Here is a 19,550-nt window from a genome sequence, read left to right on the forward strand (position 1 = left end):
AACACACAGAATAAAAATAAAAGGATGAAGCATGATATACATGCTAACACTAATCAAAAGAAAGCTGGAGTAGCCATATTAATTTCAGACAAAGCAAACTTCAGAACAAAGAAAATTATCCGGAACACAAAGGGGTATTACATAACGATAAAGGGATCAATTCTCAAAGAAAACATAACAATCCTTAATGTGTATGCACCTAACAATAGAGCATCAAAACAGGTGAGGCAAAAACTGATAGAACTGCAAAGAGAAATAGACAAATATACTATTACAGTTACAGACCTCAACAACAGCAAACGATAGATCCAACAGACAGAAATTCAGTATGCACATAATTCAACTCAACAGCACCATCAATCAACTGGATCTAATGGACACTATAAAATATTTCATTCAAAAAACACAGAATACATACTCTTCTCTAGCTCACATGAAATAGTCACCAAGATGGACCACATTCTGAGCCATAAAATGCACCTTGACAAATTAAAAAAAATAGAAATCATACAAAGTATGCCCTCATGCAAAACGTAATTAAACTAGAAATTGATAATAGAAAGACAGCTGGAAATTCCCCCAAACATCTGGAGATTAAACAGTGCACTTCTATAAAGAGCACATGGGTCAAAGGAAAAGTCTCAAAAGAAAATAAAAGTACTTTGAACTAAATGAAAGTGAAAATACAAGTTACCCAATTTGTGGGATGCAGTGAAAGAAGTGTTTAGAGGGAAAATTATACCTTTCAATGCATATATTACAAGAGAAGAAAGTTTAATAATTCAAGGTTTCACCTGAGGAAACTAGAAAACAAAGAGCAATATAAATCTTTATTGCAGAAGGAAAGAAATAAGAGGAAAAATAAATAAAACTGGAGCAGAAGTCAATAAGATTGAAAACAGGAAATCAAAAAAGAAAATCAACAAAACCAAAAGCTGGTTCTTTGAAAAGATCAATAAAATTAATAAACCTCTAGCCAGGCTGAGCAAGAAAATAAAAGAGAGAAGACACAGTATTCTTGCTCACCGGGAAATAATGAAGAGAAGAATTTCTGACATGGAATATCTCATCACAGCATAATTTCTTCATGATAATTAAAAATTGAAAATGACACTGCAACATAAGTTTCTGAATGGATCATTTGTCAGCTAATCAAGGAAATCTCTTTACTGATAAGTTAATTAAATCACATTTAATTGCAGCAGCTAAAGAAATATTTCCAGAGAAAATAAACTTGTTTAAGCCTTTCAGTGAGAACAACTGTTCAAAAAGTTGAGGGCATTGTGAGCAATGTCAATAGTCAGTTAAAGATATGGGTTTTTAAAAATAAATTTATTGATTGATTTATTGATTTATGGTTGCATTGGGTCTTCGTTGTTGCATGCGGGCTTTCTCTAGTTGTGGCAAGAGGGGGCTACTCTTCGTTGTGGTGCACGGGCTTTTCATTGTGGTGGCTTCTCTTCTTATGGAACACTAGGCGCATGGGCTCAGTAGTTGTGGCACACAGGCTTAGAAGTTGTGGGTTGCGGGGTCTAGGGCACTGGCTCAGTAATTGTGGCACACGGGCTTAGTTGCTCTGCAGCATGTTGGATCTTCCTGCACCAGGGATTGAACCCGTGTCCCCTGCATTGGCAGGCAGATTCTTAACCACTGCACCACCAGGGAAGTCCCAAGGCATATGGTTTTAAGTGGTTTTCCTTTGCTCTTGATGAATCAACAGATGTCAATGACACTGGTTGATTGTTGTTTATTTGATGAGTCACTATTGCGTTTAAAACAACTGAAGAATCAGCCTCTATAAATAGTCTGTGTGAAACAACTATAAACAAACCAGAATATTTTTAAAGTTGAAAAAATGCTCAGGATAACCTGAAGTGGAATCTGCTGTGTTCCAGCTGATGATAGTAAAAATATGTAAAGAGCAGAAGGAGGCTTAGTTGAACAAACTTACAAAGCTTGTGAAAATGTAAGTTTTTTTTAAACCTGTGGATATTCATCAGCAGGTAACATGCAGAAAATATTTGAGCTTATCATGTCTTATTGAACAAGTAGTGGCAACACTGAACTTTACTTGCTCTTGTGGACTTAACTATTGTCAGTTCCGTGATTTTTTTTTTTTTCAGAAATAGAAGCTGAATACCCTGTCTTGCTCTGCTACATAGCAGTTAAATGTCAGCAGTAGTGAAGTTTTATTGCAATTTTTTTCACCTCAAGGCTGGGGATGAAATTTTTCTGAAAGTGAATTGTATTCGATCACTATTTTAAACACGGCATGGCTTTGGAAATTAGCTTTTGCTGCAAACTTAATAAATGTTCCTCAATGAATTCAATTGCCTAAAATTACAAGGCAAGTGAGAGCTTATATGTAAAAATATGTAAAACTTATTCTGGGGCTTCCCTGGTGGCGCAGTGGTTGGGAGTCCGCCTGCCGATGCAGGGGACAAGGGTTCGTGCCCCGCCCCGGTCCAGGAAGATCCCACATGCCGCGGAGCGACTGGGCCCGTGAGCCACGGCCGCTGAGCCTGCGCGTCCAAAACAAAACAAAACAAAAAATTTATTCTGCTGTAGCCACATAGCACAGGGAGATCAGCTCAGTGCTTTGTGTCGACCTAGAGGGGGTGGGATAGGGAGGGTGGGAGGGAGACGCAAGAGGGAGGAGATATGGGGATGTATGTGTATGTATAGCTGATTCACTTTGTTATAGAGCAGAAACTAACACACCATTGTAAAGCAATTATACTCCTATAAAGATGTTAAAAAATTTTATTCTGCTGTAAAGTCATTTCAACAACAATTAATATTTGAATCACAAGTAATGTTAAGGTGCTTTATACATGTTCCATGCTGTCAAAATTTAAAAGAAAAAGTGATATCTCCACTCCCACAAATATTCTCTGCAGATACAGTTTCTGAACACAAACTTCAGTTCAGCAGTGCTTTTTTTTTGGATCTCAGTGCAGGTACAAAGGAAATTTCCGTATTTCAAAATCCATTTAACAGTACAATGGAGCAGCATCTACCTAATCTTCTATTGGAAATAATCTGCAGTGTAATGATACGTTAAAAGGAAAATATCAAACGAATAATCTAATGGATTATAAATGACTTTCAAGCAATGAATACGTGCAATTAAGATCATATGCTCAAATTGGGAGACTGGGATTTGACACATACACATTATTGATACTATGTATAAAATGGACAACTGATGGGAACATGCTGTATAGCACAGGGAACTCACCTAGTGCAGTGTGGTAACCTAAATGGGAGGGAAGTCCAAAAGGGAGGGGATATCTGTATGTGCATAGCTGATACATTTTGCTGTGCAGTGGAGGCTAACACAACATTATAAAGCAACCATACTCCAATAAAAATTAATTAAAAAAAATAAAATCATGTGCTCATGGACTGATATCTGTATTTGGCAATACCTAAATGTGAAAGAACATTTTCAAAGATGAAATACATAAAACTTCATTATAGATCAACATTAACAGATAAGCATTTGCAATCAATGTTTTACAACTTTACTAAGACAGAATTCACATGCCATGCAATTCATCCGTTTAAAGTGTACAATCCAATGCTCTTTAGTATATTTTCAAAGTTGTGCAACCATTAGTACAATCAATTGTAGAACATTTTCATCATCCAAAAACGAATTCCATATCCATTAGCAGTCACCTCATATTTTTCCAACCATCCAAGCCCTTGGCAACCAATAATCTATTTTCTGTTTCTATGGATTTGCTTATTCTGATCATCAAATATAAATGAAACTATACATGATCCTTTGTGACTGGCTTCCTTCACTTAGCACAATGTTTTCAAGGTCGATCCATATTGTAGAATATATCAGTGTTTCACTTCTTTTTCTTGCCAAATAATATTCCATTGCATGAATATACCACATTTCACTTATTCATTCATCAGTTGGTGAATATTTGGTTGTTTCCATTTATTGACTGTTGTGAATAATATACAGGTACAAAATTTTCAATGGATGTATGTTTTCATTTCTCTTGGGTATATACTTAGCTGTGGAATTGCTGAGTCATATGGTAACTCTATATTTAAGCTTTCAGGAAAATGTCAAATTATTTTCCAAAGAGGTGACACCATGTTATACTCCAACCAGAAGTGTATGAGAGTTCCAGTTTTTCTCCATGATTGTCAACACTTTTTATTACCTCTCTTTCATTCTAACCATCCTCGTGGGTGTGAACTGGAATATCCTTGTAGTTTTGACTTACATTTCCTTGATGGCTAATGAGGTTGAGTATATTTTCATGTGTTTTTGGCCATTTGAATATCTTCTTTGGAGAAATATCTTTTCAGATACTTTGCCCACTTTTATTTGAGTTATTTGTCTTATTATTGAGTTGTAGTAGTTCTTTATATATTCTAGACAGTACATTAGCAGATAATATAATTTGCAAAATTTCTCTTCCATTCTATGGACTATATTTGTACTTCCTTGATGGTGTCCTTTGGTTCACAGACATTTTAAATTTTGGCGATATTCAATTTATGCATTTTTTTCTTTTGTTTTTGTGGTTTTGGTGTCATATCTATGAAACCACTGCCTAATCCAAGGTCACAAAGATTAATGCCTATATTTTCTTCTAAGAGTTCTATCATTTTGGCTCTTACATTTAGGTCTTTGATACATTTTGAGTTAATTTTCATATATGGTGAGGTAGGAATCCAACTTTACTCTTTTGCATCCAGTTGTCCCAGCACCATTTGTTGAAAGACTATTCCCACTGGATTATCTTGGTATAGTCAATTTTAATGATAGGGAATACTAACTTTAAGCAAAACAGTTATTCCCTCCCACAAAAGATTTGTAAAATATAACAACTGTACTCAATTGTTGTGTTTTGAATTTCATCATTAAAAATTTGTGGAAATTTGTTTCTTTCTTGCAATACAACAAATATAAGTATCTACATAACATCCTTGATTTTGCCTCTTGGTCCACAAAACCTAGAATATTTACTATCTAGCCCCAGAAGTTTGCTGGTTTCTGATTCCTGATCATTATACAATGTCTTCCATGGTGAATCTTAGATCAGCTACATGCTACAGGACTCAAATTAATGTATAACTTTCAAGTCACTATTGAATGACTTATGACATTTCAGAAACAACTCACATCTACAACACTAATAAATGCTTAGTATGATATACATGCAGTTCATTACAGCACAGCTATCACCAATACTGTTTTGGAGCTCAAGTTGCAGAGCCATACACATTCTAGATCAAGAGGAGGATATTTCATATTGATGCTAGGTTGAGGACCAATAGGGAGCTGCACTGCTTGGGATAGCCTTTCACCCTATAAACTTTTTGCTGTGCTGGGATCCCAGACCCAAGGAGAGTGATGTTGCCTTTCTTTTCCTCTGGGAGCAAATTCTTCCCTGGGTTCCATTACACTTGCTATCTTCCATCTCTTCACTTGTTGTAGGTGGGAGCAGATTGCCTCTTTGTCTTATAGGGGCAGTGTTATGCTGACCCTAAGAAATCAATTTTCCTTCCAGAGGGAGCAGCTTTTTCCAAGATAAGCATGGATTCTCCTGCCTTTTAAAGGTAGTTCAACTTTTATCCCAGTCTAGGTTTTCAGAGTGCATCTCCAGTTTCAGCCCCTTCATTAACTTTGTTAAGTATCAATATAATTTATATAATATAACGATATTATAATTATGTTATAGCTATAAAACTATATAAGTTATTAAGTATAACATAACATATTTAACAAATAAACCCCTTTAAAATATCTGTTAATTCTGGTGTGGTAAATATGACTTCTGTGGTTGAAGGAAGAAATAACTGGGGGAAGTGGGTGGAGCAGTGGAGAACAATACAAAGCTATCATAGCAAACAGTGTTACATGAAGCAAACTAATCTCTCTACGTTACTCTCCCAACAAGACATAAAAAGGCCACCAGCACCTTGTTTTGTGTTCATCATACAACTCTTTATCTTTTACACCAGGACCTCCTAAGTACTAATTATAGGGTTGAGAGAAAGCGTTATTTTCATCCTGCATTCACTCTGACAAGGTTTATTCTCACTTATCCTGCCACAGTCTTCTTTAAAGATCTTTCTAATAAGAGGGAAGAGCAAGGGTTGGGATAGGGAATGGGAGAACGAATTCACTAGGGGACACAGGATGTAGATCAATAAAAGTGAGAAAGCTTCTTGCATTAAGTAACTAATTGCCGGGGATTCAATGTAGGAACTTCTTGGTACAATAATGAGTGGAAATCACTCAGCAGAAACATAGACAGGTGAGGCAGTTTTCTTTGGTTTAGGATATTTCAGTGATATAAATGAAAATATTCTGTCAACTCATCTGGTCCATACCTATATATCTACTTATCTATATGTGTATATAGTTATTTTTACAGATATATAAAACTAGGATCCAGAAAGGGTATCAAACTTTCCCAAGTTCACAACAGTGAGTGGTAAAAACTAGCTCTTTTAACTCAAGTCTTTTGATTCTGAAAACAATTTTCCTTCTATATCTTAGAATTGTGTTTGAAACCAAAACATCTTCACAAAGTTTTTCTGTAGCTTCACTTGTAAACCCTAGGATTTTCCCATATGGGCCGTGATATCCTTCACTTGTAAGATTTCTGTTCTACCTTCACTTTCCCTCATTAGGTGTGGCCTTGCAGGGTTACACGTGAACTCTATACCAACTTCACATTTCCATTAGCTGTGAATTTTGATATAAATTCAGACTCATGTTTTTTTCTCTTGGTTGCTTTTGTCATATTAACTAAGGCACAAGATTCACCTCGTTGGTCTTGAAATGCCTAGTTCCTCCATTGTTCACCCATAGTATAATGCAACATCACGCAGACACACACAAACGCACAGGTCCTGAACAGACACAAATGTTTTTCTTGTTTTTAAAAACTATGTTTAAAATTTACATACAATAAATTTGCATTTTCTTAGCGTTCTATGAGTTTTAACACTTTCACACTATAGATCCGTGTAAGTACTACTACACAGGATATATAACAGTTCTATCCCCCAGAAAACTCTCTTGTGCTATTGTTTTCTAGTCAAACCCTCTCTTCACCCCTAGTCCCTTGTAACCACAGATCTAGTCTCTGTGCCTATAGTTTTTGCCTTTTACATAGTGCCATATAAATGAAATCATATAGCATATAAGCTTTGTGACAGGCTTCTTTCACATAGCATAATGCCTTTGACACTCATCCACGTAGAATGTATCAACAGTTCATACCTTTTTATTGCTAAGTGGTATTCTAATATATGGATGTACCACAGTCTGTTTAACCAGTCTATTTCTGGACTCTCTTTCTGTCCCATTAATCTACATGTCTATTCTTTCACCAATATCAGTGTCTTTATTACTGTAGCTTTGTAGTAAGACAAAGTTGAGTATTTTGAGTCCTTCAACTTTATTCTGCTTTTTCAAAATTGTTTTGGCTACCCTATTTCCTTTGCCTCCCCACTTAAATTTTAGAATCAGCTTGTCTGTATCTACAAAAAAATTCTACTGAAATTTTTATTCAAATTGCGTTAAATCTGTAGAATTGACGAAAACTGCCATACTAACTATATTGTCTTCCAACTTGTAAACATGGTATGTCTCTCCATTTATTTAGATCTTTGTCATTCATCAACATTTTGTAGTTTGCAGTATTTTTATCTATGTACAATATTTCTTTACTTTCCACTTTTTTCCTTTCAGAGTTACTGCAAATGCAGTATCTTGTTTAAATTCATTTTCTAATTGTTCATTGCAAGTACACAAATACAAAAATTTTTACATGTTAATCTAGTATCTTGTGACCTTGTTAAACTCATTAGTTCTAAGAGCTTTTCTTGTTGATTCTTTGGGACAATCATGTCATCTTTGAATAGAGGCCATTTAATTTCTTCCTTTATAAACTGAATGCCTTTTTTTTTGCCTGATTGCATTACAAGGACTTCCAGTATGAAGTCAGTTAGGAGTGTTCAGAGTGGACATCATGACTTGTTCCTGATCTTAACCTCATTCACTTGATCACCATTAAGCATGATGTTAGTTGTGAGTTTTTGGTAGATGTCTTTATTAGGTTAATTTCTCTTTTATTTGTAATATTCTGAGTTTTTATCATAAATGGATAATTTTGTCAAAATTTTTTTCTGCATCAATTGATATGATCATGTATTTTTTTCTAGTTCAGTTTGGATATATGCCAACCTATCTTCAGTTTACTGACTCTTTTCCCTGTCATCTCTATTCTGCTACTAAGTCCTTCCAATGATTTTTTTTTTTTTTTTGGTAAATTTTGTGACTGTATTTTTCAGTTCTAAAATTTCCATTTGGTTCCTTTTAATATATTATTTTCCTGCTGAGAATTTTGAAGTTTCCATTCAAGAATGCTCACATTTTTGGAAACATTTTTATAACACCTACTTTATAATTTCAACATTTGTGTCATCTTGGGACAGTGCCTGTTTTCTTTTTCCTTATGAATTGTTGCAATTTTCCTGATTTTTATACTTTGTGCAATTCTGCATTATATCCTGTGCGTTTTGAATGAGACTCTGGGTCCAGATCAGGGGTGAGTCTGGGATTATATACACAACTTTATGAGATGGCTTTCCTGAGTTTTCTTTTCTGTCACCACCCTGACACATTCCAGCTCCCAGGGGCCACTTCTATTCCTGGTCTTCTGGTTAAAATACCAAGGCTTTAGGTTCTCCTCTCTGGTACATACCTAATGGATAAATCTACCTCCAAGTCCAAGTAGCAAAAAGATAGTGAGAGAAGAAAAGCAGTGGGGATTCTTCCAACCTTTTGGCCCACAGTTCCTCTGACCAGAGATAAGGGTTCTCCTCTCTCAGAGGTTTAGATGTCTGTTCAACCACCAGTGTCCTCACCACAGGAATGTCTGGGAGTGCCAGACTGGTCTTATTTCAAAATCTGGTTTCCTTCCCAAATCTGCCTGCTACCATTACTTTTCAGGATCCTCAGGCAGTGGCTCCATGCATTCTCTAGGATTTTTAGTCAGATTTAGTGGGAGATATAAGGTGGTGTGTGCTTATTCCATAAGGTGGAACCAGAACCAACCAAAGTTATTTCCAATGATTATATCCATATGGGATAAACTCTCAAACAGGAAATTTATAAGTACAAAGGAAGAATATTGACTGGAAGTTTCATATTCATCACTTTTCCAATCACATTTTGCCTCAATTTTTAATTAAAATTTTAGCCAATGAACATAACTATATCCTTCACAAAGAGACAACAACAGTTGACTAATTTTTGACATATTTATTTGAAATATGCTGCAAACATCATGACTCTTCAAACTTGAAAACTTTTGCATGCATCTCCTAAGAATAAGGATATTGTCCTTTATACCTCAATACCCCCATTATACCTAGGAAAATTAAACATACCACATTATCTAATACCAATTCTATCCTCGTATTTCCCCAAGTGTCCCCCCAAATGTCCTTACAGTTGTTCTGATTTTTCTGAATCAGATCCCAAATAAGAGTCACACCTTGCAGTTGGTTATATCTCGAGTGTCTTAATCTAGAAGACTCCATTTTTTGTTTTATTACATTGGCTTTTTGAAAAGTCCAGACAAGCTGTCATGTGTAGTAACTCACATTCTGGGTTTAATTCCTTACTATGTAATTCAACTTGTTCCTCTATTCCTTGTATTTCTTGTGACAGGAAGATCAGTCTAGATAAGAGATTTAATTAGATTTTCATCAAAATTTTTTTGGCAAGAATACATCACAATGATCATGTGTACTTCATACTGCATCTTGTCACGAGTCACATGTCAGGCTGTCCCACTAGTAGAGAAATTAAGTTTGACAGCCAGATCTCTCCATTATAAAGGCATATCTTTCCTTTGCAGTTGGTATCTGTGATCTTTTGACATCATGTAAATAATGTTTGTTAATTTTTCTTCACCTAATAGGGTTTCCCCATCCATTGAACATGCCTGATTTAATTACAGTAAGGGTTGTAAGATGGTGATTTTTCTAAATCTATCACTCCATGTACAATGAACGATGACATTCTTCAAATAAGTACATAAAGAGCTTTTCTTTTTTTTCTCTGTTTTTTCATTATAGGCTCATTTTATTTTACTTAACATGTTATAACCAATTACTGTGATTATTCTTTTTGATGTTTAAATTGTCCTAAATTTGACCTGTGGGAGCTCCTTTAAATTGTCCCCCAGGTCCTTCTGACATTATCCCATTAGTCTCTGCGTGCTTTGTTTCATTAAAAATATTCCAGGCATACCTTACATTTTCCATGTTCCAAATATGGAATCAGCCATTTCTCCAAGGAGCCCTAGTTCCTTTTAGTGGGAAATGGCATTTAGAAACCAAAATCTTCGTACTAAATTTGGTCACTGCTATTGGGTAATCAAATATGTTTTTATCTAGAATATCTTGCAAATGGCTCTGTATGATGTTAAAAACTGGGGTTTAAAATCTTCATTTTCCTTATAAATATACTTAAATATATAAGAAAACACTTTTTTTGGCCGTGTCATGCAGCTTGCGGAATCTTAGTTCCCTGACCAGGGATGGAACTAGGGCCCTGGCAGTGAAAGCACTGACTCCTAACCACTGGACCACCAGGGAATTCCCAAGAAAACACTTTCTAATGAGCTAAGACAAGTCAAATGCTGAATGCTTGAGTTTAATTCTAAAACCTTTCTCAGATAGAGAGTTCTAGATAATTTTACTAGAACAATTTTTTGAATGATACCAATTGTGAAAGTAAAATATAAAATTGGAGGAAGTAGGCCCAGGGGAAAATGAAATCTTTCTAAAAAACACGGAAAATGTTTGGATAACCAGTTTTAACTGATGATTAGAATGTTTAATAATAAAATATTCATGTATCACTTTACACAAAAGAAGTCCTAAAAGATGTGTAAACAAAAATAAACAAAAAGGTAATCTTGTATGTGAAACCCCCAAATGCAATTTCACCATCCGTACCTCAGCTGGGTTTCAGGATTTATGTACAGTTACTAAAACAGCAGGTATAATTAGGGACATATAATAAAAAGGAGAAACATGATTTTAAGTCAATTATTAAGATTAAAGTCAGGGGGAACTTGTCAAATATAAAAATAAAACTGATTAAATTAATGCAATTGTGCCTAACCAGTTTACAAAACAAATAGCTTTGGGACTTGGACTCTAGGGACTTGAGGTTGGAAATGAACCTAAAATTACTACAGAAAATTGAAGACCTAGATTCTAGTCTTAACGCTACTCAATAAGCTCAATTTCTTCATTAGTAAAATGAAAGGCTATAAATAAACTAAATTAAAATCTCTCCTGGCTCTAATGAGCTACCAGGTGTATAATCAGATTCCGGAAATATATCCCTTCTGCAACCTATAAGAGAGTATTTGCATGACAGTCTCTCCATTTGTTTCAGTTTACTCCAACTTCTAAAGACTATTCAGCAATCATATCATATAAGAAATAATATAAGGAAAAGGAAGAAACACCACTGGGCAAAATTTTAATTTTCAAAACTAAATTCTAAATTAATAAAACCACATTTTTTAATCATCAAAGACTTTTGGGGAAAATATACATATAATCCAAAATTCTGTGTGTGTATATATACACATGCATACATACACATTTATGTGGACATATGTATAAGTATAAATTGCCGGTGAGGCAGTTCATAAAAAGTGAGCTTGATTATTTCCATGTGAAAATCTAAATTTAAAGAATTCCTTTCTATTTTTAGCTTCTCTTTATGAAAGAAAGCATGTCCTACATCTGTCTGCCATTTTAGAAAATAAGGCTCCATATTTATTCACGTTATTAATAACTCAATGACTATTTTCAAAAGAAAATTCATATTGAAGCTTACTGTTAGAAAGGGAATAAAATCTAATGAAGGAAATAAAACTTACATTCCATTATTTTCATGTTTTTTAAACTTAGGACTTTTACATTTTTCTATGAATTTAAAATTTTTATGTTTTTAGAAACCTTAGAATTTACTGGTTCTTATAAAATTTGACAAGTCAGTGCTCTTAATATTCGTTGATTAATTTTACCATTACTTAATGGTAACCATTTTCTCTAGAAGAAGAAAAAAAAAAGACTTGATCTATCAGAAGTCTGTGTCCTATTTATTATTCTCCTGATTATTCTCCAATGAGAAATCTTAAATTATTTGAGAGATGAATTAAACCTCACAGGGCTTTTCTCCTCTAAGAAATTCTCTGATCCCATATTCCTTCCATTTATAGCGTTTTTCTTTATTGTGAACTTTTTTGTGTCTACAAAGGTTTGATCTGTAACTGTAGGCTTTCCCACATTCCATACATTTATAGAGTTTCTCTCCAGTATGGATTCTCTCATGTTCAGTTAGGAATGAATACTGGCTGAAAGCTTTTCCACACTGATTACACTGATAGGGTTTCTCTCCAGTATGAATTCTCTGATGCCTATAAAGGTTAGATTTGCAACCAAGGGCTTTCCCACATTCTCTACATGTGTAAAGTTTTTCCCCAGTATGAATTTTCTGATGTTCATTAAAGGATGAATACTGGTTGAAGGCTTTCCCACATTCATTACAGTGATATGGTTTTTGTCCAGTATGAATACGCTGATGTTCAATAAGGGTTGAGATGCGAGTTAAGTTTCTCCCACATTCCAAGCATTTACACAGTTGTTCTCCAGTGTGAAGCCTCTGATGTTCAGCCAGGGATGTAAACTGGCTGTAACTTTTCCCACATTCACTACATTTATAGGGTTTCTCACCTGTATGGATTCTTTGATGTCTATGAAGTTTTGCTCTACAATTGAAGGCCTTCTCACATTCTCCACATTTATAGAGTTTCTCTCCAGTATGAATTCTCTGATGTACAGTGAGGGTTGAACACTGGCTAAAGGCTTTACCACATTCCTTGCACTGATAGGGTTTCTCTCCAGTATGCACTCTCAGATGTTTGATAAGGGTTGAACTACTGCTAAATGCTTTCTCACATTCATTACATTTGTAAGGTTTCTCTCCAGTATGAATTCTCTGATGGGCAAGAAGGGATGATCTGTGGCTGAAGGTTTTCCCACACTCATTACATTTGTAAGGTTTCTCACCAGTATGAATTCTCCGGTGTTCAGTAAGATGTAGACTCTGGTTGAAGCTTTTTCCATATTCACTGTAAATATGAGCTTTTTCTCCTGGGTAAATCTGGAAACATCTCATTAGATCAAAATTCTGTTTAAAATCTCCCCCAGAAGTATAATATATATTGGGTATCCTTTCTATAGGAGCACTTTGTTGTCTAACAAGAACTGTATTTATAAATAAGCCTTTCCCTAATTCAAGACTTGTCTGGTTTCCAGCTTCGCTGATGGTTTTTTTGTGTGAGGCCATCATTTGCCTGAGAGGTTTCTTCTGTTGCTCTTGCTGTCTCCTGCCCTCAAATTCCAAAGTTTCTCCAAACGTGACATCCAAGTGACCAAACTTAATGGATTTTTTCTTTATTATTCCCTGAGATGTTTCTTCTATAGAAATGTCCTGTTCAGGAGGCAATGCTTCTATTTCAGGCCATGTCTTGAAACCTGGAATAAATCAGAAGAATTAATGGCTCCTCTGCTGGAAGAGATAAATATGCATCAGTGGGACAAAAACATTAGCAATGATACATATAAAAGAAGTTTGATACCATCTGATCTCAAATATGAACTTGAATCTGGAGAAAAACAAAATGGAATGGAAGGAGAAGTAAATAGGTTAAGGAATAGTGTGGGAGAATACAGTGGACAAATTAACAGTGATGGTGAAGACACTGCCACTTGACAGAAGTAAAGGTAGGAATCTTTTGAGAATAATGAAAGTCTACAAGAGATGTGAAGTTCTGAAGTATGCCCAAGCTCCAAGCTCAGATCTGATTCTAAGTGAAAAGATTTAGTTTGAGCTGATTCTAAGAAACTCTGAGTTAACTCTTAGCTTACTTTAATCAATCCATGATTGAAAATAGATTAAAATTAGATCACTGTAATTAGGTAATTGTATGTACTTAAATAAACTATAAAACTTAAGTAAAATATAGGTTATTTATGTTAATAAAACCCATCCAGCTTTAGTATTAAAATATATTTTATTAAAATTAAATAAGAACAAGAAATACAGGCTATAAATCTGTATACAAATATAGATTTTTCTTAATGATCCATGGAAAACCTAACAGTTTGGATTTTCAAGGATCAACCAAGGTACTTTCTCTTTTTATCCTTTCCCACAATATGACCTTCCCTGCCCATCTAGAAACTTACCCTAGTACTCTAATCTCATTTACTTACAGAAACTCAATTATTTAAGCCTAAATAATCCACCTCTTTCTTAGAATTTCAAAACACATTTTCAAAATATTTAATTACTTAACATATATATAAAGTCTGTGAAAATAATTCAAGTATTTGTTCCAGGAGAGCAGTGGATATGTCTTATGATGATTTGTTAATTCCCTATTGTGTACAAGACAAGTACACAATTAGAATGTCTTAGATAAAAAAAAAAAAAAAATGAACGAGCACAGGGAATGAGGTGCAAAAGTTATTCTGAAGGTCAGGTGACCTTGAAAAGGAAAAGCGATTCTCTCTTCTCTTACTGGACTCCTGAGACTCAATCAGTCATTTATTGAACAAATACTGAATAATCAGCAATGATAATATGAAATAAATAAATGGCCAAACAGTAATAGTTCATTTCTACATGATGTGAGAAGCCTCAACTGCATAATTCAGGTTTGAGGTTCAGAGAATGAAGATACAAATATCAACAATATTAGTAAAGAATGGTTGTATGAAGGAAGATGGACAATAGAGATGGGTTGGATTTCAATAGAAAAAGAAAAGAGGACCCTGTGAGTCAGAAAGAAGGCCTGTCAAAGTCATCTGTGGGGAAAGTAAACCTATTTAGGGGAGGCTTATTGACTAAAGAAGGAAATCCAGGTTGGAATTAGTTAAAATTTTGGTTAAGCACAGTGAGGACAAATATAGAGTTACTGAATAACTAGTAGAAGAATTTAGAAAAATCTAGATAACAGAAGGTGTCATAAGTTCTTAGATAATAATAAGAGAAAAGTGATCATATTTGGTAAACTGAACAGCTTGGATCAGAGGAAGGACAGAATGGAATCTGAAAAATAATGTAGCTGCAATGATCTGGCTGGACTGAGTACTTTGAGCCTCACTGGCACTGAGTTAATCACAGAGGCAACTCAATTCAATTAAAATTGAATTTGAAAAAAATTTTTAAATATTACTAAAGCCAATATATTAGATGCTAGAGGCACAAAATTCAAAGACCTGGCCTCTCCCTTAAGTATGCACAATCTTATTAGAAAAATACCTAATACTAATAAATATAAACACAATAACTATAATTCATCATGATAGATACCACAATAAATGTGCTCAAGGTATGTAGAAAGTGATATATGAACACAAATGATGGAAAATTAATGCTGACTGGGAAGTAGGAAAGATAAGGAAAACCTAGAGATAAGAGTGGCATTTTAGGTAGACAGATGGATCTTGAAGGATAAGTAGTCTTCCAGTGGATAAGATGGAAGAGGTGACTCAAGCTGAAGGAATAACACACAAATGATAATGAGTACACAGATATGGCCAGAACACTGATCTGAAGTGGAAGTGGCCATTGATGAGACCATAAAGGAATATGGAGACGGGCTATGAAGTAGGTTTAACGTCACATTAAGGAATCTTACTTTACTCCAAGGATAACAGAGAAACAATGAAGTCCCTTAAGGTATAGGGTTAACACCTGAGTTTCAAAAAGATCACTGTGCTGATGGCATGGAAGGTGGGTGAGGAGAGGCTCAGAGAGGGTAGGTAACTTTCCCATAGCTCATAAAACTTGTAAGTAGTGGTAAAGTGAAATTTGGAATGTCTAAATTCAAACCATGATCTTGAATGTTATACTGCACTGCTTACTAACTCTTTATTTGTAGAAAACTGTATTTTAATAAAGTTGAAAACTATTTGTTGAGAGAAGAGTGAAAAAAAGATGTTAACAAAAGCAAGAATCATAGATTAAAGGTTAAGCCACAAAGACGGAAGCAAAATATTGGCAAATCTATGTCCTATGGTGAATAGAAATGACATTGGGGATCTATTTAGGTTTCTTTCATCAGATTTCAGCTTTCTAGCTCTGTGACCAAAGTACTTTAAGATCTCTGATACTCTGTTTCTTCAGATATAAAAAGAAGTATATAAATTTGATCATCTTTAAGTGATCCTCCAATCCTGACAACCTACAATTTTATGATAAAGACCAACTAGATTAGACTAGGCTAGAAGACTGGTCAGCAAACTATGGATCTCTGGAACAAATTCAGCTGCCACCTGTTTTTGTAAAGTTCTATCAGAATACAGCCACACCTATTCGTCTAAGTACTGTCTCTGGCTGCTTTTGCACTACAACCACAGAGTTAAATGGTTGCAACAGAGACCTTATGGCCCCCAAAGCCAAAATATTTACAATCTGGCCCTTTATAGGAAAAGTTTGCTGACCCCTGGACTAGAAAGGCTACAGTGGTTATGTTAATGACAGCTGATTGAATATAATAGTGGGAGATGACAACCCAGTCTCCAAGAAAATAAAAGGGAAATGTTAAGAAATCAGAGACAAAGGAATGTTGGCAATACTTTGAAATGTGTGGGTGGTAAAAGAAATGAAAAAAATTATAAAAAATTCAAAATATGGCAGAAGGTGTAAAGTATTTAATATCTATCAGACATGAACATGTGTTAATGCAGATGGAAAGAAAACCATGAAGACCAAGAGGCCAAAGACGGTAGAAGAACATGAGTGAGGCTGCAAAAAAAGGGAAAGGGAAAGAGAATGCAGGGAGTGGTATGAGAAGGAAGATGTCAATACAAGGACCTTCTTGATGCAAAGAAAACCATTACAACCAAGGAGCCTTGTCAAGGGGTCCTGAGCATTTCAATAAGGCTCAGAATTTCCAGGAAAGTTTTCAGAGCACTCCTCATGACCTGCTCATGTATAAAGACACTTGTGCCCACCCCCCAGTCACTTACTCACCTAGGCAGGTATCTTGAGGGATTTCTCTTTCCACCATACAGGGATCTTCTCCATGTTGCAACTTGCAGATCAACTTTGGCATTGAAAATGGAATCCCTGCTCATGAGTAAGGAAATGGAGTTTGAACAAATGGCATGAAGAGCAACCCCAGAACTAACTAACTGGAGCCTATAGGGCAGAGAAGGCAGCATAAGCACTCCTGAGGGGGACTGAGGCCTTTAGGGGGATGGAGGAAACAATATAGGGCCCTGGCTATGAATCCCTCTAAGATGGGAGTTCTACATGTTTTTCAGAATCTAAACTGGGCTCTAGTCATTGGAGTAGGAGGGAACTGATCAGGAGGTGGGGCGGGAGGAAGGCAGAGGATGAACAGCAGCATGAAGGGCGTCACAACAAACAGGTACACTTTCAATTCTACACCGATTTTTCCTTTCCCAGGGGCACACAGGATAGAAACCTCCACTCTGAACCTGAGAGGGAGCTCTAAAGTGCTCCCACGGCAGACTCTCCATGACAAGCTAGGCTCCTTACCCAGCGAGACCAGGGTGTTGTAGTTCTCCAGCATCACCTCCCGGTACAAGGTTCTCTGGGCAGAGTCCAGGTGCAACCACTCGTTCCGGCTGAAGAGCACAGCTATATCCCTAAACGTCACTGACTCCTGTAATGGGAAACCCATTCCTGTTCACCCAGGAACATCTTCTCCTCTGGAAGACTTGGTAAGAAGGTGACACTGGGATGTGTAGCAACCATTCTGAAAATGTCTCAGGATTCTAAATATTTCAAAGCAACTATTTGTTATTTTTGGAACCACCCATCAACTATTAAACAAATATTTATTGAGTACCCACTTGGAGCAAAGACACATGGCATGTGCTGTGATATGGAAAAAAGGGCAAATTTCCTGCCAAGAGGGAATTTATATCCCACCCTGGGATCTGTCAGAATAACTGAACACATCCATTTACCTCCCTCCCACTCAAAATCCAAATTAAATGAAAGGAAAAAAATCAGAGAACATTTAGAGCAGTACTGGAAAACTAGGGAAAATATCATTAGTAGAACAGAAATAAAAAGGAATTTCTGAGACATAAAGCAAATAATAAAAATAATATTAGTTAATGTTTATTGAATACTTACATGTTAGGGACTATGATAGAAACTTTGTATACAGTAACCCATTTAAGTTTCACAGACATTCTATTAGGAAGTTACTATAATTAAACCATTTTGCAGATAAAGAAACAGTTCAGAAAGGTTACAAAATTTTCCCAAGGTAAAACTGTTAGAGTGGTGGAGCTCCTAACTGAATTCAGATAGACAGGTCTCTAAGATATATTGTCAGATGGGTTTCCATTGACTATGAAAATTAAAAGAACCAAACTACCTGCAAGACTATAGAGGTGCAAAAGGGAACTGCTGAGAAGGTAAGTTCTTCCAAAAGAATCCCAGTTAAACCCCAAAATGTAAGAAAGCAGGGGTTGGACAGCCACCAATTCTTGTATGAAAGAGTCTAAGGGAGTAACAGTACAATGCTTAGTGGGTATTTTGTTGAGAATCTATCAAAATGTAAAAGGTATATTACTTTGACCTTGCATTTCTAAATACTTCTAGGATTCTACTTCAAGGAATAATCACACACTGTGTAGGGATATTTGTTCAAGGATGTTCACTAAAACATTACTTTTAAGATAATGGTTATGGTAGGCTGAATAATAAACCTGTAAACATTATACATATGACAAAGGGACTCTGAGGATCTGCTGAAGGGTTTTGAGAGGGGACGATTATTCTGGATTATTATCCAGGGGGATCCATAACGGTCCTTATAAGAAGAACACAAAAGGAATCAGAGTCAGAAGAAGAGAAGGCTATATGATGATGGAAGCAGAGACTGAAGTGATATGCTTTGAAGATGGTTGAAAGGGCCATAAACCAAGGAACATAGGGGGCCACCAGAAGGTGAAAACAAGGCCAGGAAACAGATTTTCACCCCAGAGCCTCCAGAAAGAAGCAGCCCTGCTGAGAACTGGACCTTAAGCCAGTGAAACTGATTTCACACTTCTGACCTCCACAACTGTAGGAGAATAAATTTGTTATTTTAGGCCATAGAGTTTGTGGTAATTTGTTACAGCAACAATGGGAAACTAATACAATGGTGAAAATTTGAAGACAACCTACGTTATCAATAAGGGAATTTATACTGCATAAGCAGTATAAGCAATTTATACTGCATTTAGTCCATGAAATGTTATATAGCCATTAAATAGAATGAGATAGATTTGTATGCCTGACATTGGAATTTGACCGTGATATATTACTGATTCATATGAAAAAGCAAGCTGCCAGTCTGTATGTGTTGAAACATTCTTTATCTATATATGCATATGTGCCTACAAAAATATCTGAAAGAATACAACAA

At 35.6% G+C, this 19,550-nt stretch overlaps 1 protein-coding gene across 1 annotated transcript; it reads right to left on the bottom strand.

The window, feature by feature from the left end:
* Positions 1-12,136: 12,136 nt before the first annotated feature.
* Positions 12,137-17,998, bottom strand: ZNF354C (zinc finger protein 354C). The gene is made up of 3 exons (XM_029219203.1): positions 17,663-17,998; positions 17,132-17,227; positions 12,137-13,623 (listed from the first exon to the last, which is right to left on the bottom strand). Exons 1-3 carry the CDS (start codon positions 17,805-17,807, stop codon positions 12,242-12,244), a joined length of 1,623 nt encoding a protein of 540 aa, XP_029075036.1. The 5' UTR covers positions 17,808-17,998; the 3' UTR covers positions 12,137-12,241.
* Between the last annotated feature and the right edge of the window lie 1,552 nt (positions 17,999-19,550).

The sequence above is a fragment of the Monodon monoceros genome, unplaced genomic scaffold, assembly GCF_005190385.1.
Source record: "Monodon monoceros isolate NGI ecotype Baffin Bay Population unplaced genomic scaffold, NGI_Narwhal_1 Super_Scaffold_12, whole genome shotgun sequence".
Taxonomy (NCBI): domain Eukaryota; kingdom Metazoa; phylum Chordata; class Mammalia; order Artiodactyla; family Monodontidae; genus Monodon; species Monodon monoceros.